General features: G+C 41.9%; 1 protein-coding gene across 1 annotated transcript in view; it reads left to right on the forward strand.

Annotated features, from left to right (window-relative positions):
- Positions 1-1,142: 1,142 nt before the first annotated feature.
- Pigk (phosphatidylinositol glycan anchor biosynthesis class K) overlaps positions 1,143-21,806 on the forward strand; it is an 85,381-nt gene continuing 64,717 nt past the window's right edge. Inside the window, exons 1-3 of the mRNA XM_036189363.1 lie at positions 1,143-1,268; positions 3,700-3,753; positions 8,804-8,895. Coding sequence (XP_036045256.1) covers positions 1,176-1,268; positions 3,700-3,753; positions 8,804-8,895 — 239 coding nt within the window. The 5' untranslated portion in view covers positions 1,143-1,175. The remainder of the gene's footprint in view (positions 1,269-3,699; positions 3,754-8,803; positions 8,896-21,806) is intronic.

Here is a 21,806-nt window from a genome sequence, read left to right on the forward strand (position 1 = left end):
AAAAATGACAACAGTAAAACTACGGTTAGCATTTCTTTTCTGATAGCCTGGGAAAAGTCACAAAATTCGAGGGGAAAAGCATTGATTACAAAAGTTTCTGTAGGGAGTGAAGAGATGGCTCAGTGGTTAAGAGTGTTGGCTGCTGTTCCAAAGGACAGGGGATTTAGTTTCTAGTACCCACGTGGTGGCTCAAACATCTATAACTCTAGTTCCAGAGGATCTGATGTCTGTCCACTTCTGACCTCTGCAGGCACTGCGCACACATTGTAGGCAAAACATTCATACACATAAATAAATCTAAAAGTAAAAGCTTGTGTGTGTCTGTGTGTGTGTGTGTGTGTGTGTGTGTGTGTGTGTGTGTGAAACAAAGAGGAGACTAAAATACCTAGCTCTGTGAGTTCAAACCTAGTCAGGCTCTAAATAGCTAGTTTTAGGTCAGGCAGGGCTACATGAGGCCCTGTCTCAAAAAACCAAGATAATATTCCAAGCAAGAATAATTAAAATAGCGCAGTACTAACTTTAAGATATGTATTTTTTATAGAGAACAGAATTACCAGAGAAACTGTGTTTTGCTCCATCTGTATGGTGTGTGTTGCATGGGCCCACTTACAGAAGGTAGAGGCAGATGTTAGGTGTCATCTACATTTCTGCTGGGATCTCTTAAAGCAGCATTTCTCACTGAAACCACAGGTTTTTTCCCCCCCTGCTAGGTTGGAAGTCAATAAATTCCAGTGATCATTTATCATCCTTTGATAAAAAGCTTGTTTCATATATAAAGAATTGACAACACCGTACAAAAGGGAAATAGCAAATTTTGTGGATTCACGGTTTCTCGTCTTATCTTTAAAAAACTTTCTCCTCAAATATTGTTTCTTATTTTACAAAACAAACCTAGAAACACAGCTAAGTAAACACTCATCAGTTAGATTGTCCCAGCGTTTCTGGAACCAGAAGGGAGGAAGGTGCATGTTTCCTCGCAAAAAAACAAAAACAAAACAAACAAACAAAAAACCAAAACCAAATAAAACTAAAAAAAGACTACTACCCAAACCAAACAAAACAAAACAGAACAAAAATCCAACAAAACCAACCCACGCACGCACGCACGGCAGCGCGCTGCTTTACGGCACTCGCCCCGCCCCTCCGCAAGGACGGGGCGTGAGAAGCCGGCAAACATGGCGGCCCCCTGTCTGCGCGGCCTGCCGGTGGCTACCCTGGCCGCCTTGGCGCTCCTGTCCCTCGGCAGCTCCGCCGCTAGTCACGTCGAGGTAGGCATCGGACTGCTGAGGAGTGAGCCCCGGGAGGACCGTGTGTCGTGGCTGTGAGCGCTGTGAGGAGGGGAGCACAGCCGCGGAGGGAAGCCTCCTGCAGCGCCCCGCCGGGCTGTGCGCCGTCCCTGAGCACCTACGGGGCAGAGGCCCGGTCCAGCCGTTTAAAACGCCCGGTGAAGCGGGCCAGGCCCCTGTGACCGGGAGGACCGCATCCTCCGCTCCGCTGACAGGCGCGGCTGCTTCCCTAGGACCACACGGTCACGGTGCTGTGTCCCGGCCCGCCCTCCCTTTTCCGAGGCCACAGGTCCGACTCCTTTCCGATGATTTACCAGTGACCCTCCAGCGAAGGGATTTGGATTTCTAGCATTACTTCCAGACCTGCTTGTCCTGCTGGCCCGGGACATTTGAAAAACGCCGTGCCAAGTTTTATCTCTCACCTCGATTGCAGCTGTTCCCTAACTGGGGCCGGAGTTATTCCGGTTCTTAGTTTGTTCTCTAAGCTGTCGTAGGAATAACTTTTAAAATGCTAACCTGATCGTGCCTCTCAAATGTACCTTAACATTGTCACGACCCACAGGGCCCCCTTCTTGAAATCTCTTGCTCCCCTCTTTAAATGTCAAGGTGTATTAAACCAGTTTCTTAAACCGCTGGGACCCCTTCCTCCATTGACTCAGATTTTTTTGTCTGGAATTGTCTTTGGTTTTTTTTTTCAGCCTTTGGGTATTCACCCAAAATGTCACTTAGATAGGCAGACATTCCCTGACAAAGTCATATCCTCTTGTTACAATTAAACCACATTTGGTGGCTTTGTAGACTGTGTGGTGGGCTCTTTGCTAATGTATGACTATTCAACTGGACAGCAATCTATTTAAAACAAAGAGTCCTTCAGTAGACATACTGCAAGAATAGCTTCAGCAATTGAAAACTTGAAAGAAAAACTCAGCGGTGTTTATGGGTGCTTTAGCACATTTTCTTTTTCCGACCATTGGTATGTAACGTGGTGACCAGTATTAAAGGGTGGTCATATTGCAGAGACCTTAGAGAATCAGAGGTAGTGTTCATCGAGTGACCTGGGGTTAAGGAGACTGGCAGAAGCTGCAGAAGCTCAAGGGTGCTGATTCTGTTTGGATTGAGGAAGTAGGGAGATGATGTGGTGTCTCATACGTAGGATCAAAGCTATCTTCAGGATATTGTTATCCTCAAAGTGGAACTAAATGTTGAGAGGTTCTTGGCATAACCATCTCACCTTATATTCTCATTGCACAGAGAGACTATTTTAATAGAGGGATTGTCAGAATATAACCTGAATTTTGAAATTTAATGATTTAGTTACAGGTTTTGTATGTGATTCCTTTTATTATGAACTCATCATGAGGCTTCAGTTTCCTGTGAGATATTCTAGCTTTTGTCACTGGCATAAAGTCATGTGAACCATATATTCATTTATTCAAGAACATTTAATCAAAGTCCACTGTATTCCTAGTTTGGATTACAATTGTGCATCTACTTGATGAAAGGCCCTGTCCCATTAGAACTAGATTCTGCTGGAAGAGGGGGTTGTAATGGACACAATAAGTTATTGGTTCCCAAGGAGATGAGAAGCACAATGGTGAAAATAAGTCGTGGTAAAGAAAATGGTGGTGCGAGGCTGTGGTTTTAAACGATAACTTAGTTAAATGTTTTAAACAGACAGATCCCATTCAGAAAGAGTAAAATGTGACTTCTTTGTTTAATTAGTGTCTCAAGCAAGACTGCAGCTTTGATCTCCAGATTTCTAGGTTTGGGCTTTTTTTCTCAGTATCTTAAACTAGGGCTTTTTGTGCTGAAACAGTATCTTTTAGAAACTACATGAATTAACATTAATTAATTAACATTAGTTAATTAATTTGTGTTTGTTTTTCTGTGTTTGTGCTATGGGATGCTTGTGGAGGTCAGAAGACAACATATGGAAATCAGTTCGCTACCATATGAGTCCAGGGATTGAATGTAGGTCCTCAGACTTGGCTGCAAGTAGTTCCTGGTTTATATTTGATTATTTTGTTCGTAAGGTCAAATACAATATCTTCATAAACTGATCATGACTGCTATTACAGTTAAAGTCCACGAGTAGCTTGAGATGGCTTAGTGGTTAAAAGCACTGGAAGCTTTTCCAGAGGAACAGAGGACCCAGGTTCGGTCCCATTTCCTGCGTGGTGGTTCAAAACCAACTACCACACCAGTCCCAATGCCATCTCCTTACCTTTGTGGACACTAGGCATGCACTTAGTGCACATACATATAGGCAAAGCACACATACACATAAATCTAAAGATTATAATAAAAACGCCCATGAACCCTCGATATCGTTTATCACTCTTTATTCTGGGGAATTGCATGTTTTTTAAACTGTGTGTATGTGTGAATCATTTTGCCTTTATCTGGCCTGTAGGATCAAGCAGAACAGTTTTTTAGAAGTGGCCATACAAACAACTGGGCTGTTTTGGTAAGTATGCTCTTTAAAGATATATCTTGCTGCTCATACTAGATATGTATCTCAAGACTTTTATGAATTGTGAATTAAATTTTTGAAAATATAATTTATCTTTTAAAATAAAAATTTTGATAGAAAAAAGAAAATCCTGCCCTATCTCTCTCTACCTCCCTTTCCCATTCTCTGTTCTCTCCCATCCCACCTTGTCTCTCTTTGAGATGGGGTCTTATGTAGGCTGGCTTCAAACTCACTATGTACCTCAGTATGGCCTTGAACTCCTGGTGCCCGTGCCTCGTTTCCTGATTGTTGGGTTTACAGTTGTGTACCACCATATGTAAGTCAGCAATTCTTTTTCTTTTTTTGACCTTTTTTTTTTTTAAAGTTGACAACAGTCACTAATATTTCTTACTTTTAATTTTTCTTATAAGTGGTAATTTGTAAGTAAAGACTGCATTTGAGGTACTGTTGTTGACTCACAAAACACAGAATTATTTTAATGCTTGAAATGAATAATTAAATTTCTCTGTAGTACTAGTTAATACTCTCCTTAGGCTGATTTATTATTTTTAATGCTTGAAATGAATAATTAAATTTCTCTGTAGTATTAGTTAATACTCTCCTTAGGCTGATTTATACTTGATTTTATGTGTGCAAAATGATAACTAGAAAATTCAAATCATACAGAAAGATGTAAAAGAGACAGACTAAATACACGTGTGAATTTTACCTCGTCTGACAGGGAGGGAATGTTTTCATGCCCCATATTCCAGAATCTCTGTTTAGTGATACCCCTCTCTCTTCATGGAGAAAAGAGAAATATACAGCATAGAGATATATTTTTCTGTATTTATCTATTATTGTTTCTGTAACTGGGGCTATCCTTAGTCTGTTCTTTTATGTTGCCTTGTCATAGGCTCTTTCCTTGTTGGTGGTTATATAGGTTTTTGTTTTTTTTTTATCTTTTCCAAATACTGTAATGTTTTCTGTGTTTCAATATATCCTTTAGTTTGTGGATATGAGATACTAAGTTTTTATTATTTTGTTCAGAGTTATATTGGATGTTTGTTTGTTTTTGAGATCGAAGAGCTCACTCTGTAGCCCAGGCTGGCCCCAAATGTCTATCAGCGCTGCCTCAGCTTTTCCAAAGCTGGGGTTGTAAGTGAACACCACCACATCTGCCTGAGTGTTCTTAAACATGCACGTTTGTGAGCTTGACTGGGTTTTGCTCAGGAGGATCAATCTCTCAACTTCAGAGTTTGAAGTTGTGATATGGTTACTTTCCAGGAAGGCTGGGCTTCTCTTTCTCAACTCAACTCATATTTCATTAGCTTTTTTCTTTTTGATCGCTGGGCTGGAAATTAATGTATGAATTTGCATAGTTTCATTTCTGGACAAAGTTAGCTTCCTGGCCTGGTTTTTCATTACCTTCCATCCCCTGCATAGTGTGAATTAATATCTTTAATATATATGGATTTATGAGTTTGTGCTCTTCGTTCCCTAAATAGAATACACATAACTTTACCTTTTCTGTGCATTGATAATTTTTACCACCAGAGTCTCATTTTATGGCAGATGATTAGGAGAAAGATGAAGTGCTTCAACAAAAGGCAGAGGTTGTTGACTCTAGAATTTCTGTTGCTGTGAAGAAAATCTGAATTTCTCTGATAGAAAAAACACAGGCTTGTTTAGCTCTGAGCTCTGGAGGCTGGAAAGTCCATGCACTAACCTGGCGCCAGCCTCTCTGCGTCTGCGGTGGCCTTTTCACTGCACTTTTATCTCGCCAAGGGCATCACCGGGTGAGGCAGGAAGTTAGCTAGGCTGGATCTTGTTCTTATGAAGCCACTAATGCTGTTGTGGGGCCCCGACCTGATGACCTTAGCTAGTCTTCATTACAGCCTAGAGGTTCTACCTCCAAATCTCACCATTATGTGAAAATGGGGGCTAAAGTTTGACTACATGAAATCTGGGGATCATTTTTAAATGCTAGCAAGGGACAACTAAGAGAAAGGTAAGGGGAGGGTGAGGGCCAAGAAAGGAGCAGAGACTGTGTCAACACCGTCAGCTCATGCTGACAAAGGAAGGGCACTTGGCGCCAGGACTTGTAGGAATATGGTGGGACTGTCGTGGAGTTGGAGAAATACATCCAAAGTATAACATGAAGAGAACATTAATGGCTTCCCCATGGCTTCCCAGGGAGCTTGCTCAGGGCTGTTTCCTAAAAGCATGGGGTTATCTACAGGTCACTAGAAATAAGGTGCACTTGTGGTGAATGTTTGTGTAAATGCAGTTTTAATTTGATCATGTGGAAAAGGATAGCATGGGATAACCCTGAGTATGATTCCCATCTCAGGGGACTGTGGAGGGACTGAACAAAAAGATGTTGAAGACAGAAGAGAGGTTTTCTGTGACTGCAAACATGACAGTTGTTGAGACCCAGGCTGTGACACACCTGCTGGAAATGAAGAGATTACTGTACAGGAAAGTGAGGGCTCTTCCAATAGCAATTACTGAGGAGAATTCGTAGATGGGCACTGGATAGCTGCCAGTGTGCAGACAGACCCTCCATTGGCACACAGCTCCCCTTAGAACTTAGAGCTGTTAGCTTAGGCTACACGTACATTAAAGCCTCAGTGACTTGGGTTCCAGATGACAATCAGGGTGACAGAGAAATTCTGCTGCACTAGTGAGACCTCAATAAATTGTACTTTCTAAATGAAAAATTTTAAAATTTGCCCAGGCCCCATTGAGAGTACCAGGTAGGGGGCAGTGGAGATGGCTCAGTTGGTAAAGTGGTCAGATTCCCAGATCCACACAAGAACTGGGCACTGGGGGCCGGGTGGAGACTAGTGTGTCCTTGAAACTCCCTGACCAGCCAGTTTAGCCAACTCCAGATTCAGTGAGAGGCCCTAATCTCAAAATGTAAGGCAGAGAATGATGGAATGTGACACCTGAAATTGACTCTGGCATGTGACATCTACAGGCTACATCCACCTTCTCCACATCTACCTCTTCATGAACACCCTCCCCCTTGTCTCCCTCCAGTACAAGAAGTGCAGCATGTTAGCGCTCTTACTCCTGTTTTCCAAAGTCTGTGTTTGTTTCCCAGTTTGAGTTAATTTGCCGTTACTCATGAGTAGAGGATGAGAGATAAGTGAAACAAAATAGTAGGATGCTATTTTGGCTCCGATCTGTTTGATGGTAAACATTTTTACCCCGTTTTGATAAAACAAACAAACGAGGGCATTTCCTCCTCACAGGAAGGAAAAACAGGCTGAAGGATCTAAACTGAAGTTGCACCTTCCCCTCATCACCGTTGTCCCGTAGTGTCTGTGTAGTTTCTTTGTGTCCTTTTAGAAGTTCCCAGGAGGTGCAGTCACGTTGTATTCCACTTCCTCTCTTGAAAAACAAATGGTTTATACAGACACACCTTTAGTGCATGTCCTCATGTACTCCAGTCGGTGGATATTTAATAATAAACAAATGGTTTATACAGACACCCCTTTAGTGCATGTCCTCATGTACTCCAGTTGGTGGATATTTAATAATAAACAAATGGTTTATACAGACACCCCTTTAGTGCATGTCCTCATGTACTCCATTCAGTGAATACTTAATAATTTATATGAAATTGGTTTCCTTGTCTCTATTTTTTTCCTGTTAATGTTCTTTATATTCCCTGTTAATTTTCTATTCTCTGATAATTTGCTATTGAAGGTGAGGACAGTTTCTTACAATTATTAAATAAAGAGCTGACATAAATGGCCTTTAGTTCTGCATAAAGTGCAGTAGAAATCTTGGCCTTCATTGTGGTTAATTTCTTATAAGTTGTTTTATACATTTTTTTTTTTAAATTTAAAAACTCAGGGAAACAGCTGGCTTTTGTCAGTGATTTTATCTATCTTATTTTGTTTTCTTTTTTCTTTTTCTTTCTTTTTTTGCTGGACAATGTTCTATTGGAAAAGTCATGAATACATACCTAAAAATTATGTAAATATGTACATTTTCAGACATACTGAGTTATATATATTTTAATATGGTCAGAAATTTTAGTCTGGTTTAGTTGCATTCTAGGATGAAAATTCACTCTAAGTATTAAAGAAACCACAACAGGTATGTAGAGGCAAGAGCCCCATACTGCCTTCAGATTTATTACTCCTACCGTGGCCTCAGGCATGTGGCAGGAGGGAGGCGTGTGCATGAGAGATACACTAACCGACCTTAATCTCTCTGTGTGTCTCCTTGGAACTAGAATTCCAAAACTTAGCTTTCCCTAGTAACTTAAAAATGATTTTTTTCTTTGTGTGTGTGTGTGTGTGTGTGTGTGTATCTGAGTATGGGTTTGTACATGAGTGCACTGCCCATAGGGGCCGGAAGAGGGCAATGGTTCTCCTGAATCAAGAGTTACAGGTGATTGTGAACTACTTTCCTGAGGTCATGGGAACTGAACCTCTGTCCTCTGCAAGAACAGTAGGTGTTCTTAACTGCTGAGTCATCTCTCCAGACCCTCTTTAGTATCCTTGATATTTCTAGTGATCTTTATTTTAAGTGAAAACTTTGGTTGACTCGTTTGTAGTTTTTTTGTTCAATAACTTTATAACATAGCTCTTTTCATGTGTTTATGAGGCCATTTTGTAAGTTTTATTTTGTGTCCGTCTCACTTCCCACAATGAATGAAAGAATTAAATTAAGAAACAGATATTACATCCGGAGGGCAGCTAGCTTGTGAGGAGATTATAGGCATTTTCTCTGATTCTAAAGAATTGAATCTTTTAGAAATAGGGATATTACAGATGCACAGAAATGGAGTTGAACTGTGTTTATTTGGTATTTGGTTAAATTTTGTGCATATTGTTTTCTCTTCAGCTGGGTGATTTTTTAATTTAATATCAGTTACAAAAGCCTCTCTTTAGGGACATTAGTTTTATTGAAGGTTCTTTGATGTTTCTAAGCCTGGCTGAAATGCTTTCTTCAGGCGTTTCTATATAGACTTCTAGGGAAATAGTCCTGTAATCCACAGTTTGACTCAGACAATCATGCGATCATGTTTTTGTTGTAATTCTAGGTGTGCACATCCCGGTTCTGGTTTAATTACCGACATGTTGCAAATACCCTTTCTGTTTATCGAAGTGTCAAGAGGCTAGGCATTCCTGACAGGTAAGCCATCTCCACTAAGTTTAACTTGAAACCCAGGAAACACAACTCTCAGGTGAGTTGCTTTTGAAAGAGGTAAAGAAACCTGATTTCAGTTTTATTGTTGTTGGACATACTGTGAAGTGTAGAGTAGATGTTAACTTAGGACCATGGTGGCAAAGTAAATATTAGAGCTATGAAGTACTAAGGTAATAGGATTTGATAAGTGTGGTTATTTAGTGTTGCTTATTAAATGCTTTCCTTAGTGTTTTTATTTGTTTGTTTTGTTTTGTTCATTTTATTTATTTGTTTTTGAGTAGGCTACTATTTTAACCTGAAATCAGAAAAAAGATTGATTGAAAGCTTATTGATTTTTGTTTTGTTTTGTTTTTTTGAGACAGAGTTTCTCTGTGTAGCCTTGGCTGTCAGATCTCGGCCCCATAGATTTACTGCTACATTCGCTACATATGGCTTCAGCCTTCCTCTCTGTCCTTCTGGCCCTATGCATTCAACCCATCTATAACTCTGTTTTATCTGAGATAGGGTGCCAATTCCTAAAAGTTGGACATCTACCTCTTGAAGAGGCCAATTTGGATGCCATGATTTTGGTGTAATTATAGTCACATCTGCACCTGTGTCTACCAGGCCCTCCAGAACCAAGCCATTAATTGGAATTCTAAGCTTTGGTCTTTGTTCATTTATGGAAGTCTGCCAAAATATTTGTTTTATTGTGTTCTTTGTAAACTGTGATTCATCTGTCAGAGCTGTTTTATCATCCATTGCAGTATTGGTTTTTACAATAGGCATTGGTTCATTCAGTTGTCCTGGAGAGGAATGTCTTACACAGTGGCTGGGAATGTTCTTACCACATTTGATTTGGGGGCCTGCAAGAGGCCCCCTGAGGCATTTTCCGCCAGTAAAGGGTTGCCTCGTATATCTATTTTTGATTTGCACTCACTGGTCCAATGTTGGCCTTTGCCACATCTTCTACATAATCCAGGAGGTGGTTGGGGTCTCCTGTTTAGGCTATTCCTAGAAGGAGTATTACTTCTAGGATTACCCCATGTACAGTTTTTACTTATATGACCTGGTGTACCACATCTAAAACATTTGGTACCACGGGGCCTTCTTTCACCTCTGGATTTGTCTCTCCTATCCAAGCCTCATTACTGTAGTTAAGAGATTCAACACCATTAGTATACTGAATCCATTCTTCCAAAGGAGCTGATCTGATCTTTAATGGTGTAAGTATTCTTTTGCATTCTGCATTAGCATTGTCAAATGCCAAGGACTCAGTTAATACTTTTCTTAATTCTTTATCTGATACAGCTTTTGTTATAGCTGTGTTCAGCCTTTGTAAAAAATCAGTGAAGGGTTCATGTGGTCCCTGAAATATCTTTGTGTATACCTCAGTTGCTTTTCCAGGTTCTGGAATTTTTTCCCAAGCATTTAGAGCTGCTGTACGGCATAGGGATATTGTATGCTCATCATAAATGGCTTGTACATTCCTGTCAGCAAAACATCCCTCACCAAGTATTTGATCTTGGGAGATCTCAAAACCTCTGAGTTTACCTTGTTGTTCTAAATTTCTTGCCTCTTCTCTCAACCAGCTTTTCCACTGTAACTGCTGGCTATATTCTAGAACAGCTGAAATTAACTGATGCCAGTCATCTGGAATGATTCTATGTGAGGTAGAACATGAATTTAACATCTGTTTTACATATGTGGAGTGTATCCCATATGTAACTACTGCTTCCTTTATATTTTTAAAGTCCTTTGTTGAAATTGGTTGTAATGTATATGTCATATATGGCTCAGGGTTAGTGTCATCTGCTGGCTTCTCATGGATGATAACAGGATAAGGCATGTATGAAAGCCATTTGGAGATGTTACAACCTGTATGGTCTTGCCCTTCTGCTTATTAGGTCCCTTGTCATGTTTATTGAGAGTTTCCTCCAGGGCTTGTAAACGAGCACCTAGGGTCTGTTCCAGGGAGTAAACCTCCTCTCTTGTAAGGGATTCCAGATTTTTCATGGAATCATGGAAGTTTTTATGTTCTTCTGAAATACATGATTCCATGGACCTTATCTTATCAAGTAATGATAATTTTTCTTCCTTATATAGTGTCTGAGTAGCTACAACTTCACTCTGGAGAGTTAGTGTTCTATCCATTAAATACTCATATTTATTATCAATAAAAGCAATTTTGGGTACAAGCTTGTTTTGTAAATTCTGGTTAGCAGATTCCAGAGAGAGAATCTTTTTATGTAAGTCCTGGTCAGCAGATTCCATAGACAGAATCTTTTTCTGTAAGCCTTCATTGCTATCTTTTAAAGCCTGTAAATCCTGGTTAGCAGATTCCAGAAAGAGAATCTTTTTATGTAAGTCCTGGTCAGCAGATTGCATAGACAGAATCTTTTTCTGTAAGCCTTCATTGCTAACTTTTAAAGCCTGTATCAGTCCCAATAATGACTCATCTTTGTTCTTACTATTAAACCAGTGTTTGAACACTGTGTGAATTATTACAATGAATGTCAAAATGGTACAGGCCAGATATGTCTTAGGGAGGTCGTATATTTCCAGGAAAATGTCATTCATCATACAGGCAAAAAGGTTTTTAAATTCTTGTGAGGTAATGTTGTCAGCCATATTACAAGAATTATTCAAAATTTGTTAGTCAGTTTTAAGGTGTAAAATTATCAAGTACTTTTACTTGAAAGAAGCTTACCTTTCCGTGGTTTTGGGTGGTGCAGTAGCACTTTTCAGCCAGCAGGAGGCGTTGGTATAGCTCCAAAGCAAGGCCTGCTGGTGACCTTGGCTGGCGGCAGCTGAAGGCAGGAGCCAAGGTGGCGGGGAGCCGGCACTCAGGGAGGAGTGGGAATGCCTCACTCACAGCGGTTTTTGCTGGTCTAGGGGCTAAGCTAGGGAACTGAGACCGGACTAGCTGTGCCCTTTTTCGGGAATGGGACCGCGTAGGCGTCCCCTGGTTAAATGGAACTTTGCAGGTGGGTTTAGGTACCCGCCAGCCTCCAGCCGCCAGCCAGGGAGGAGGCTGAGGGAGGGAGCCACCTGGGCCTTTGGAATTTGCCCCACGTGAGCGCCAGATATTGGTGAAATTATTAAGGCCACTCCACGTAGTTAAAAGGGAGGTTTATTTTGTGGGGTAACTTACAAATGAAGGGATAGGTTGTAGGGTCTTGCAAAGGTATAGCACAGTCCGGCGGTGTTCTCTGGAGAACTCTGCTCTGTCTACCTCCAGCATCCAGCGTCCCAAACCAAGAGAGCCACCTCCTCCTGCTCCTCGGTCTTCTGCTCCCTCCTCTGCCCCGCCTTGTGGGCGTGATCATTACTGAAGCCTCAATGGGGGTTGGAACTTCCAGGCCAATGCTGGGTTGGCTATCCACTACAGTAGACTACTATTTTAACCTGAAATCAGAAAAAAGATTGATTGAAAGCTTATTGATTTTTGTTTTGTTTTGTTTTTTTGAGACAGTTTCTCTGTGTAGCCTTGGCTGTCCTGGAATCTGTCCTGTAAACCAGGCTGTCCTCAAACTCACAGAGATCTGTCTGCCTCTGCCTCTTGAGTGCTAGGATTACAGGCATGTGCCACCACCCAGCAAAAGCTTATTGATTTATTCACCAGATTCTTGGGAAGGCTATAGCCTTAGCTAATCCGGAACAAGAAAAACCAGATAGTAGAGAAGGAAACTAAAACCCCTGACATGAAACTGGTCGGTGACAGATGCCATGCTGTAAATTGCTAACACTGGGCTCTATTGTGCTCAGAGTGGCAGGGATGTCTGTGGGTCCTTCATGTTGCTACTGCCTCCTGCTGCGCAGACCCACCCTCGGCATTCTCGGTTTTGTACGTTTCATGGGAATGCCGTGCTGGTAGTAGCGCTTAGATTCACTGTATGTGTGCAAGCTGCAAGGTGCCTGTCAAGATGAGTGTGTGGCATTATGTTTTCTCTGTAGAAAAATGGGCTCTACTTTTGCTGAATATCCCTAAAGTGGGACATTTCCTACTCGTAGGGAGTCAGATACCTCTACCCAGACCATGAACTTTGCTTTATTATGGTTAGCTTGGTTTCACTGCTACCAAAGGAGTGACCACAGAAGATACAGATGTCTCATTTTAAGGCTGATTCATTCAGTGCCCTTGAGGGAGGGGAGGATGTGATCAGCTTTGTAGTGAGATAGGAGTTTGAAGCCTGTTTTTTGTGGTAATTTTGTTTGTAACTTTACCAGACTAAGCAGAGTTTTCTTCATTTATGGCATAGTGCTAATATAATGGGACCAGTGCAGGATTCAGACAAAAGAGAGAGAGAGAATAAAGCACTGTAGAGGTATAATGGACACAATACATGACTTGAGAGACAAAGCTGCTATGTTCTATGTAAACATCATTTTAGTCTGGAAAACCACAAAAACACAACTCAATACCTGTATTCCATCTAGAAGTCAAAGCAACCAGATGATATTACTATTTTTAAATTAAGTCTGGAAAGAAGGTTAACTTATGTAAATATGCAGGTGTAGTTCTTTTTTTCTGTCAGTGGGTCCTTTTCAGGTAGTCCTTTGGTTTATACCTTTTCCCTCTCTGTCCTGAGACTCACTGTGCAGTTTCCCCCTGCCCAGAGACTCACTGTGCATGGATTCTCTCTGTCCTGAGACTCACTGTGCATGCTTTCCCTCTTTCCTGAGACTCATTGTATATGGTTTCCCTCTGCCCTGAGACTCACTGTGCCTGCTTTCCTCTGTCCTGAGACTCATTGTATATGGTATGGTTTCCCTCTGCCCTTAGACTCATTGTGCATGGTTTTCCTTTGTCCTGAGACTCATTGTATATGGTTTCCCTCTGCCCTTAGACTCACTGTGCATGGATTCTCTCTGTCCTGAGACTCACTGTGCACAGTTTCCCCCTCTGCCCAGAGACTCACTGTGCATGGATTCTCTCTGTCCTGAGACTCACTGTGCATGCTTTCCTCTGTCCTGAGACTCATTGTATATGGTTTCCCTCTGCCCTGAGACTCACTGTGCATGGATTCCCCCTCTGCCCAGAGACTCACTGCATGGATTCCCCCTCTGCCCAGAGACTCACTGCATGGTTTCCCAGCAGCTTTTACTTGGGATACACAGTCCCGTCGTATGAGTCAGTCATTAGGACATGTTGCTGTGGTTTGTGTAAGATTTGGAGCCTGTAGAAGTAGAAGATGGCAATAGCATGTATTCATCTGTATCCTGAGTTTGGCAAGTTTGTCCTTGAGTTTCTGAAGGATTTCTTTTGAAGTTATTTCTGTTTCGATGTTTGTTTGTAGCTCTATCTATGCAGCCTTTGTTCTAGACAAGAATTGGGGGATTCAGACAATTTTGTTTTCATACTGTTTGTTTATTTAACAAAGAGAATTTAACAAAAGATGGTTTTGTCTTTAGCTTAGTATGGTAAATGTTCCTTTATAGTTACAGCATTTATAGTTAGACTTCTTTTAATATACATTATCTCGCTTTATTGTACAATCCTCTGTAGAGATTGGTATAATTGTGCACGTGATTTAAATAGCTAATTGAATCCGAAAGGTATGTCTGTGTACTGAAGACAGTAACTAGGTGGTCATGGGAGCAGTATGAAGTGTAACCCTAAGGAACACCTCTCTGATTCCTCCTTTTCCCTTGACTAAAGGCTGCTGCCGTCTGGTTTGTTTCTCTCCTGCCTATGCCTTCCTGCTGCAGTGTCTCAGCAGACTATAGATGCAGTGCCTGTTGCTCTAACCCCCGAACCTGAAGTCTCCCCAAATCTGACACTTTCACATATTTCTGAGGGAACTTCCACACTTGACCTCATGTGATAGACTGCAGGGGAAACACAGGTGTCTAGGAGGCATCAGTGGATATCCTGTGCAGCTCCGGGTGCCATCTGCAGGATACTTGAGTGTGTGTTCTGAAATTGGAGTTGCTCTCGAGTACTTCCTCCTCCAGCTTCACGCGCCTCTGTGCTGTGGTGGCTTTTGTTTGTTCCTGCCTCTCTTCCCTTTCCAGCTCTTCCTACACACAGCTGTTAGCTAGCTTCCTCAGACACCGCCTTCATTACTGCCCTCCCACACACACTGTGTGAATCGTCTGTCTAACAAACCTGGACATTTCTAGCTTCAACTGTTGCTTTGTTAATTCTGACCCACTGTGTTCAGTTTGTTAACTTGTTTTGCTTTTTCTGGCCTAGTATTTGGTCTTTCATTTCTAATTTTGACCATTTATCCTACCGAATGCCCTGTGTTTGCCTCCTTATTTATATAGTTTTTCCCCTTTGTGTTGAGTATTCTATATAAAAAGGTCACTCTGATTTTTGATAATTGATTGATATGTTAAAGCCATTCTAATTAGTTTATAAAAATTAGTCAATATGTTTATAGCATTAAATTTTTGTTCCATGATTAGTTTATGCTTTTATTTTATTATGCAGAAAATCATCAGTTTATAATTTTGCATTATTTGTAATGAACAAAAGGAGTGGAACTATATAAATATGTTTTTTTTTTTTTTTTCCAGAGCTGAGGATTGAACCCAGGGCCTTGCGCTTGCTAGGCAAACGCTCTACCACTGAGCTAAATCCCCACCCCTATAAATGTTTTGTAAACAATTTCTAACAGACTGCCATAGTTACTATCACGATAATTTTAGCTCATGCCTTTGAATGCTCTTCCTCTTGTCTCCTGTCACTTTCTAACAGGTCTTCTCATGGAGCCCTTACCCAGTAAATGATGATGCCTGGGTACAGATGCTCTGCACTCTGGACCACCTGTCCTTTCATTCTCACGTCGGCAGCTGAGCCGTCGTCTCACACTTGATGTGACATTTCTGGTGGAGCAGTGGGTACGATCCGGGGGGCATAAGAAATGGGTTGTGCTTTAAGGAGAATAGTGACCCAGGTAACAGGGACGTTTTAGCCACTACCTTCATATTGTTGTGTTTAGAAAATAAAAAGGATCAGTTTGCAAGGCTCATAAGGCCTTGAAGGGTTTTGTAGAGATAAGGGAACATTCTGTCTTGATTTGTAGCTAGATTGACATGTATTGGGGTGCCTATTCCTTCACCAGTACCACGGTGTGTTCATTACTGCCTCTCCCTTCCTGTCTGGTAACCTGATTTCCTTGCCTTCGTTCCTTAGGATCATCTGTTGGTGGACCTTGTCCTTCACATGGTCTTTTCTGTGTGTGATAGTGGGGATGGTACCCCATGGCTTGGTAGGCAAATGCTACATCACTGAGCTGGATCCCCCAGGCCTCCTACACTAACTTACTTTTTAAGGGAAGCATAACTATTCAAATAATTATTTTTTTGGGTGTTGGCCTAAATAGTGGGCAGCTCCCCCCTCTCTTTACCCCTCACTCTCTTTTTCTCTGTCTCTCTGTCTCTCTGTCTCTCTGTCTCTCTCTCTCACACACACACACACACACAATGTATTTTGATCCTGTTCAACCCTGTATCAGATACTGTTTCTCTTCCCCTCCCACTGAACCCTTTCTTCTGTAGTAGCCCGCCCCAACTGCTCCCAGTCTACTTTGTTTTCTGCAACACATTGAGTTTGATAAAGTGGCTTGCATGAGCAGGGTGGAGGTCTCTTTACCAAAGGATGGGTCAGCAGCTCACCAGTGGCTGTACCATTTAGTAGAATGTCTCTTCTTCCTTCAGCAAACATCCGTAGCCTGTAGTTCTTCAGGGACGATTGGGCTGCATGAGCCCTTTCCCTACCGGGACAGGATGTTTACAGACTCGGATTCTGCAAGTAACACAGAGGACGGCAGTTGACAGTGCTCCCCCTGACATCTGGCTCTTACCTTCTTTGTCCTCTCTCCTGTGATGAGGTCCCTGAGTCTGAATCTTGGAAAGGTGCTCTGTTTATGGGTTGTTTTTTTTTTAAATCAAGAGTCATCTGGGAAGGAGAACTTAAGTTGAGAAAATGTCTTAATGAGATTGCCAGTAGACATGTGTGTAGGATATTATATTTTCTTTATTAGTAATCGATGTGGGGAGGCCTAGGTCACCGTGGGTGGTACTATCTGGAGGAGGTTCTGGGTTGCATAAGAAAGCAGACTGAACAAGCCACGAGGAGCAAGCCAGTAAGGAGTGTTCTCTGTAGCCCAGTTCTGCCTCCAGATTCCATCCTCATCCCTGCCTCGGCTCCTCATGATGGACTGGGAGTTGTCAGCCAAATAAACCCTCTCCTCCCCAAGCTGGTTTTGGTCAGTGTTTTATCACGGCAACAAAAAGGAACTAAGACAAAGGGGGTGATAAGATGCCCTGTTTAGGGGTGAGCACCCCATATTCACTGATGATCTGCATATTCACCCACTATGAGTTTCTGCATTGTTTGGTGCCACATAAAGAGAGAAATTTCCTCTTGGAGTAATTTAAATCAAGAATTAGCCTGACCTTGTTCTGTCAGCTTCTTGGTGTCTTCCATCTGTCCTTGTCAGAGGGCTTTTGCTCTATATTTATTCAATAGCACATAAAACATGCCTTGCAGTGAACTGGTAGATTAATTAGTTCAGAGGGATTTCTGAGTGTTGGACCCTTCCATGTGTGAACAGACTTATCTCCACTTAATAACCTATAGCATTAATTTAATTATGTCTTACAATTTAAGTTATTTTCTTTTAAGCTTTAATTATCCTAGTTATTTTCCTTTCTTGTTCATATTTAGGAACAATACCTTTTTCCAAACATGCTTTTCTGACTTTGATTGCCATGTGTGCAGTTTGGCTTTTGTGTCTTGTTCTAGCAACTTGCTAAATTTAATGATTTGATGATAAATTAATTTCTAAGAACTATACACAGCTTCTTCCTTAAACATCTTTGTACCTGGGTAGGGAATATGAAGGGTCGAGATGACTGAGTTGGGGGAAGGATGGAGAGGGAGAGCAATGAAAGAGATATCTTGATAGAGGAAGTCATTATGGGTAAGGGAGAAACCTGGTGCTAGGGAAATTCCCAGGATGATCCCAGCTAAGACCCCTAGCAACAGTGGAGAAGGTGCTTGAACTGGCCTTCCCCTGTAATCAGATTGGTGAATACCCTAACTGTTATCATAAAGCCTTCATTCAGTAACTGATAAAGCAGATGCAGAGATCCACAGCCAAGCACTGGCCTGAGCTCCTGGAGTTGAGTTGAAGAGAGGGAGGAGGGATCATATGAGCAAGGGGGCATCAAGATCATGATGGGGAAATCTACAGAGACAGCTGACCCAAGGTAGCAGGAGCTCATGGACTCTGGACTGACAGCTAGGAAGCCTACATGGGACTGAACCAGGCCCTCTGAATGTGGGTGACAGTTGTGTGGTTTATCTGTTTGTGGGACCCCTGGCAGTGGGACCAGGACTTATCCTAGGTACATGAACTGGCTTTTTGGAACACATTCCTTATGGTGGGATACCTTACTCAGCCTTGATGCAGGGGGAGGGGCTAGGCCCTGCCTTAAGTTGGTATGCTAGACTTTGTTGACTACTCAAGGGAGGAGGCCTTACCCTCTCTGAGGAGTGGATGGGGGTGGGTTGGGGGGGAGGAACTGGGGTTGGTATGTAAAATGGGAAAAAAATTAAATTAAAAAAAATCTTTGTACCTGTAAGTTAAAAAAAAAAAAGAAAATCTTAAGAATTTCCAAAATTGAAACTTTGGAGTAAAAATTGTCTTTGAAGCCCTCAGAATTAATAGTCCAGTTTGAAATACTTTTATTTTGAGAAAATGTGTCCTTGAGAGGGAAAGTGATTTTTCAGGACAACACACTACATGTGGCTGAGTAGGAGCTGAGCCAAGTATTTTTAATGTACCCTGTTGCCCAATTCATTGTCCAGATAGATGAAGCAATAAAGACGAAGGCTAAGTGAATTAATTAATTAAGTAATTAATGCTACAGATAGGTGCTGGGAGGGCTTATGAAGTTTGTGTGTGCACAGACTTGATTTACTGTCCTGAGCAATAACCCAGTAACCAAGAAAAGTATGGCTGCCAGTTTTTGGAGCTTCGCTCTGTAGCAAACTTTCTGCATGGTTGGCTGCTTGTTTCAGTGAGAACAGCTCAACAGATTGTTTTTGTTTTCACTCTGGTACTCTCCTGCTATTACTGCCTACTGGTGTTTTACATCAGTGTTTTAACTTGGTCCTTATATAGTGTTTATTTAATGATTTAAAAATAAATTTAAGCTCCGAGTTTCCACTTGTGTAACGCTAAGGGTGATGTGGCTCAGCAATGAGGCAGTTAGCAGGTGGTTGGCGTTTAGACCCTAGTGTCCAGTGACTTGTTTCAGTTGTTAGTGAGTTAGGCCAGACTGGAAAGTGATGACTTCAGCTTCAGCTTGATACAGAACCAACAAAGAAACAGTGCAATGAATATGTGAGCCAAGGATCTGAGTGAGTGGCTCATAGCTCCTCACTCCTCCTTTCTCACTGTGGTGCACAATCAGCATAGTGAAAAATCAGGTTGGACCGAGGAGACCCAACAGTCCTCAGAAGGATTCCACCTGTCACTTAAGGTAATTCCTTGCTGTGTCTGCTATAAAGATATGCTTCTTATGTTTCTTTCTTCTGACAATATCATCAGGCTTCAGTGAACCTAGAAATGGCCTGAGGGTCATATTTAGTCTTCTTTCATCTTGGGCAAGATCTTCTCTTTCTGTCTGAGTTCCTCATGGATATAGATGGGGTGGCATTTTTGCCTAAAACCCAGTTCTCTTTTTTTTTTTTAAGTTTCTTGGATCAGCCTGTCTTGTTTTTTGATGTGATTACATTACTCCAGCATTAACAGACTTGGCACTGAGTGATTTAGTTATATTATTACTTTTGGAGTCTCGATGTTGAAAGAAAGGTCATGAAAAGGTGGAAGGTTTAAGCTGTGCTGTTTTCATTGATGCTTGTTGCCTACTTCCAGAACTGACAGGAGTATGTCTGTAGCTGGAGATCTTTTCTCCATCTCCCACCAAGCCCCTGCAGTCCCACAACCCATGTATAAAACAATCACTTAGACGCTTATATTTCTTATAAACTGTATGGCCGTGGCAGGCTTCTTGTTATCTACTTCTATCTTAAATCAACCCATTTCTGTTCATCTATAAGTTGCCACGTGGCTCATGGCTTACTGGTACCTTACATCTCACTTGTCCTGGCGGCGGCTGGCAGTGTCTCTCTCCCTCCTTCCACTTCCCCCAATTCCCTTCTCTGCTTGTCCCGCCTATACGTTCTGCCTGGCTACTTGCCAATCAGTGTTTTATTTACTAACCAATCAGAGCAACACATTTGACATACAAAACATCCCACAGCACTCTGCATAGGCAGCAGAGAAAATATGGAGTAACCAAGTTATGTTAGCCCCCAAGTGGAGTCTGTGATGTTCCACAAACTTGTGTTGATATAAAAACTACTCTGAGTTCAAATCCCTGAAAGACTTTATTTTTTGTGTGCTTTCTCTCTCTGGTGCCAGAGATTAAACACATGGCCTCTCACATGTTCACTAAGCACCCTGTGGCTGCACGCCCATGCTCAGTAATCACCTTGTGACTGCACACCTCCCCCCTACTCAGTAAGCACCTAGTGGCTTCACACTCCCCATGCTGAATAAGCACTCTGTGGCTGCACTCCCAAGCTCAGTAAGCACCTTGTGACTGCACACCTTTCCCATACTCAGTAAGTACCCTGTGGTTGCACTCCCATGCTCAGTAAGCACCTTGGGACTGTATACCTCCCCTATGTTCAGTAAGAACCCTGTGGCTGCACTCCCAAGCTCAGTAAGCACCTTGTGACTGCACACCTTTCCCATACTCAGTAAGCACCCTGTGGCTACACCCCCACATGCTTTGATCTTGATTTCCACTAAGTTGTGTCACATTTTTATGGTTTTCCTTTCCCCATGAATGGCTTTCCTGATTCTATGATGTGTGATGAAGAAGAAAAACCAGAGCTTGACTTGTTTCTGGCTATTTCTCTGGAAATCTGTTAAAGGCAAGGTACTTTCTCCATGGTAAAGATATTTACTTAATTATGTGACTATAATTAGACTGAGATATAGAAATGGTAAACATTGAGAAGAAAGACAGTGCCTTTGAGCTTCTTAGGGTCATAATTTCTGAGTTTTGTTTCTTCCTTTTCAGAACCCAGAAAGCTTACGTCTAAGGAATTGTTACATAGGATGCCAGCTCCACCCATGGGCCATTAATGGTGAAAGTGAATGTTGTTAATACCTCATCCCTGAGCCGTCTCCTGAAGGACCAAGGAGAATAGTTCCGGAAGATTTAATTTCTCCTCCTCTTCCTTCCACCCCATTCCTTCCCTCTCTCCTTCTCTTCCTCCTCCCCACACTGCGCTCTCTCTCTCTCTCTCTCTCTCTCTCTCTCTCTCACACACACACACACACACACACACACACACACACACACACACACGTGAGTGCTTTCTCACTGGCTCGCTCACACAGGCACACGTGTGTCATGCTGTCAATGACTACCAGTGGTCATGTGTGTTCAGAGCCTTTGCTAGTTACAGTACATTTATGTATCTCAGCCACAGTGGGCGTGGGAGAAAGAGAGGTGGTGGGGAAGTAAATTACAGCCCTTCGAAGGACCTAAGCCTTTGGATGGAAGGAATGGCCATGACCTCAGAATAAGTCAGACTACCTTGACATGTCACCATAGAAAGTGGCATTTTTAAGAAATTTCGGGGGATTTTTCCTGGAGAAATGATGGGATGTTCTTTTTCTGGCATGTTCTGTCTGACACTTCGGAGCACTGAGAGGATCGTGAGATTAACATGTATGAATATAATTTGATCTCCTCAGCAAAGAAAGACATTTCACAAAATTTTATGTTAATAGTTTCTAAGAATTTGTCTGAGTATGAATAGAAGATATCACATCATTTAGATGCCCTGATGTTAAATTCTTGTGCTAATCCTTTAA

The sequence above is a fragment of the Onychomys torridus genome, chromosome 6, assembly GCF_903995425.1.
Source record: "Onychomys torridus chromosome 6, mOncTor1.1, whole genome shotgun sequence".
NCBI lineage: Eukaryota > Metazoa > Chordata > Mammalia > Rodentia > Cricetidae > Onychomys > Onychomys torridus.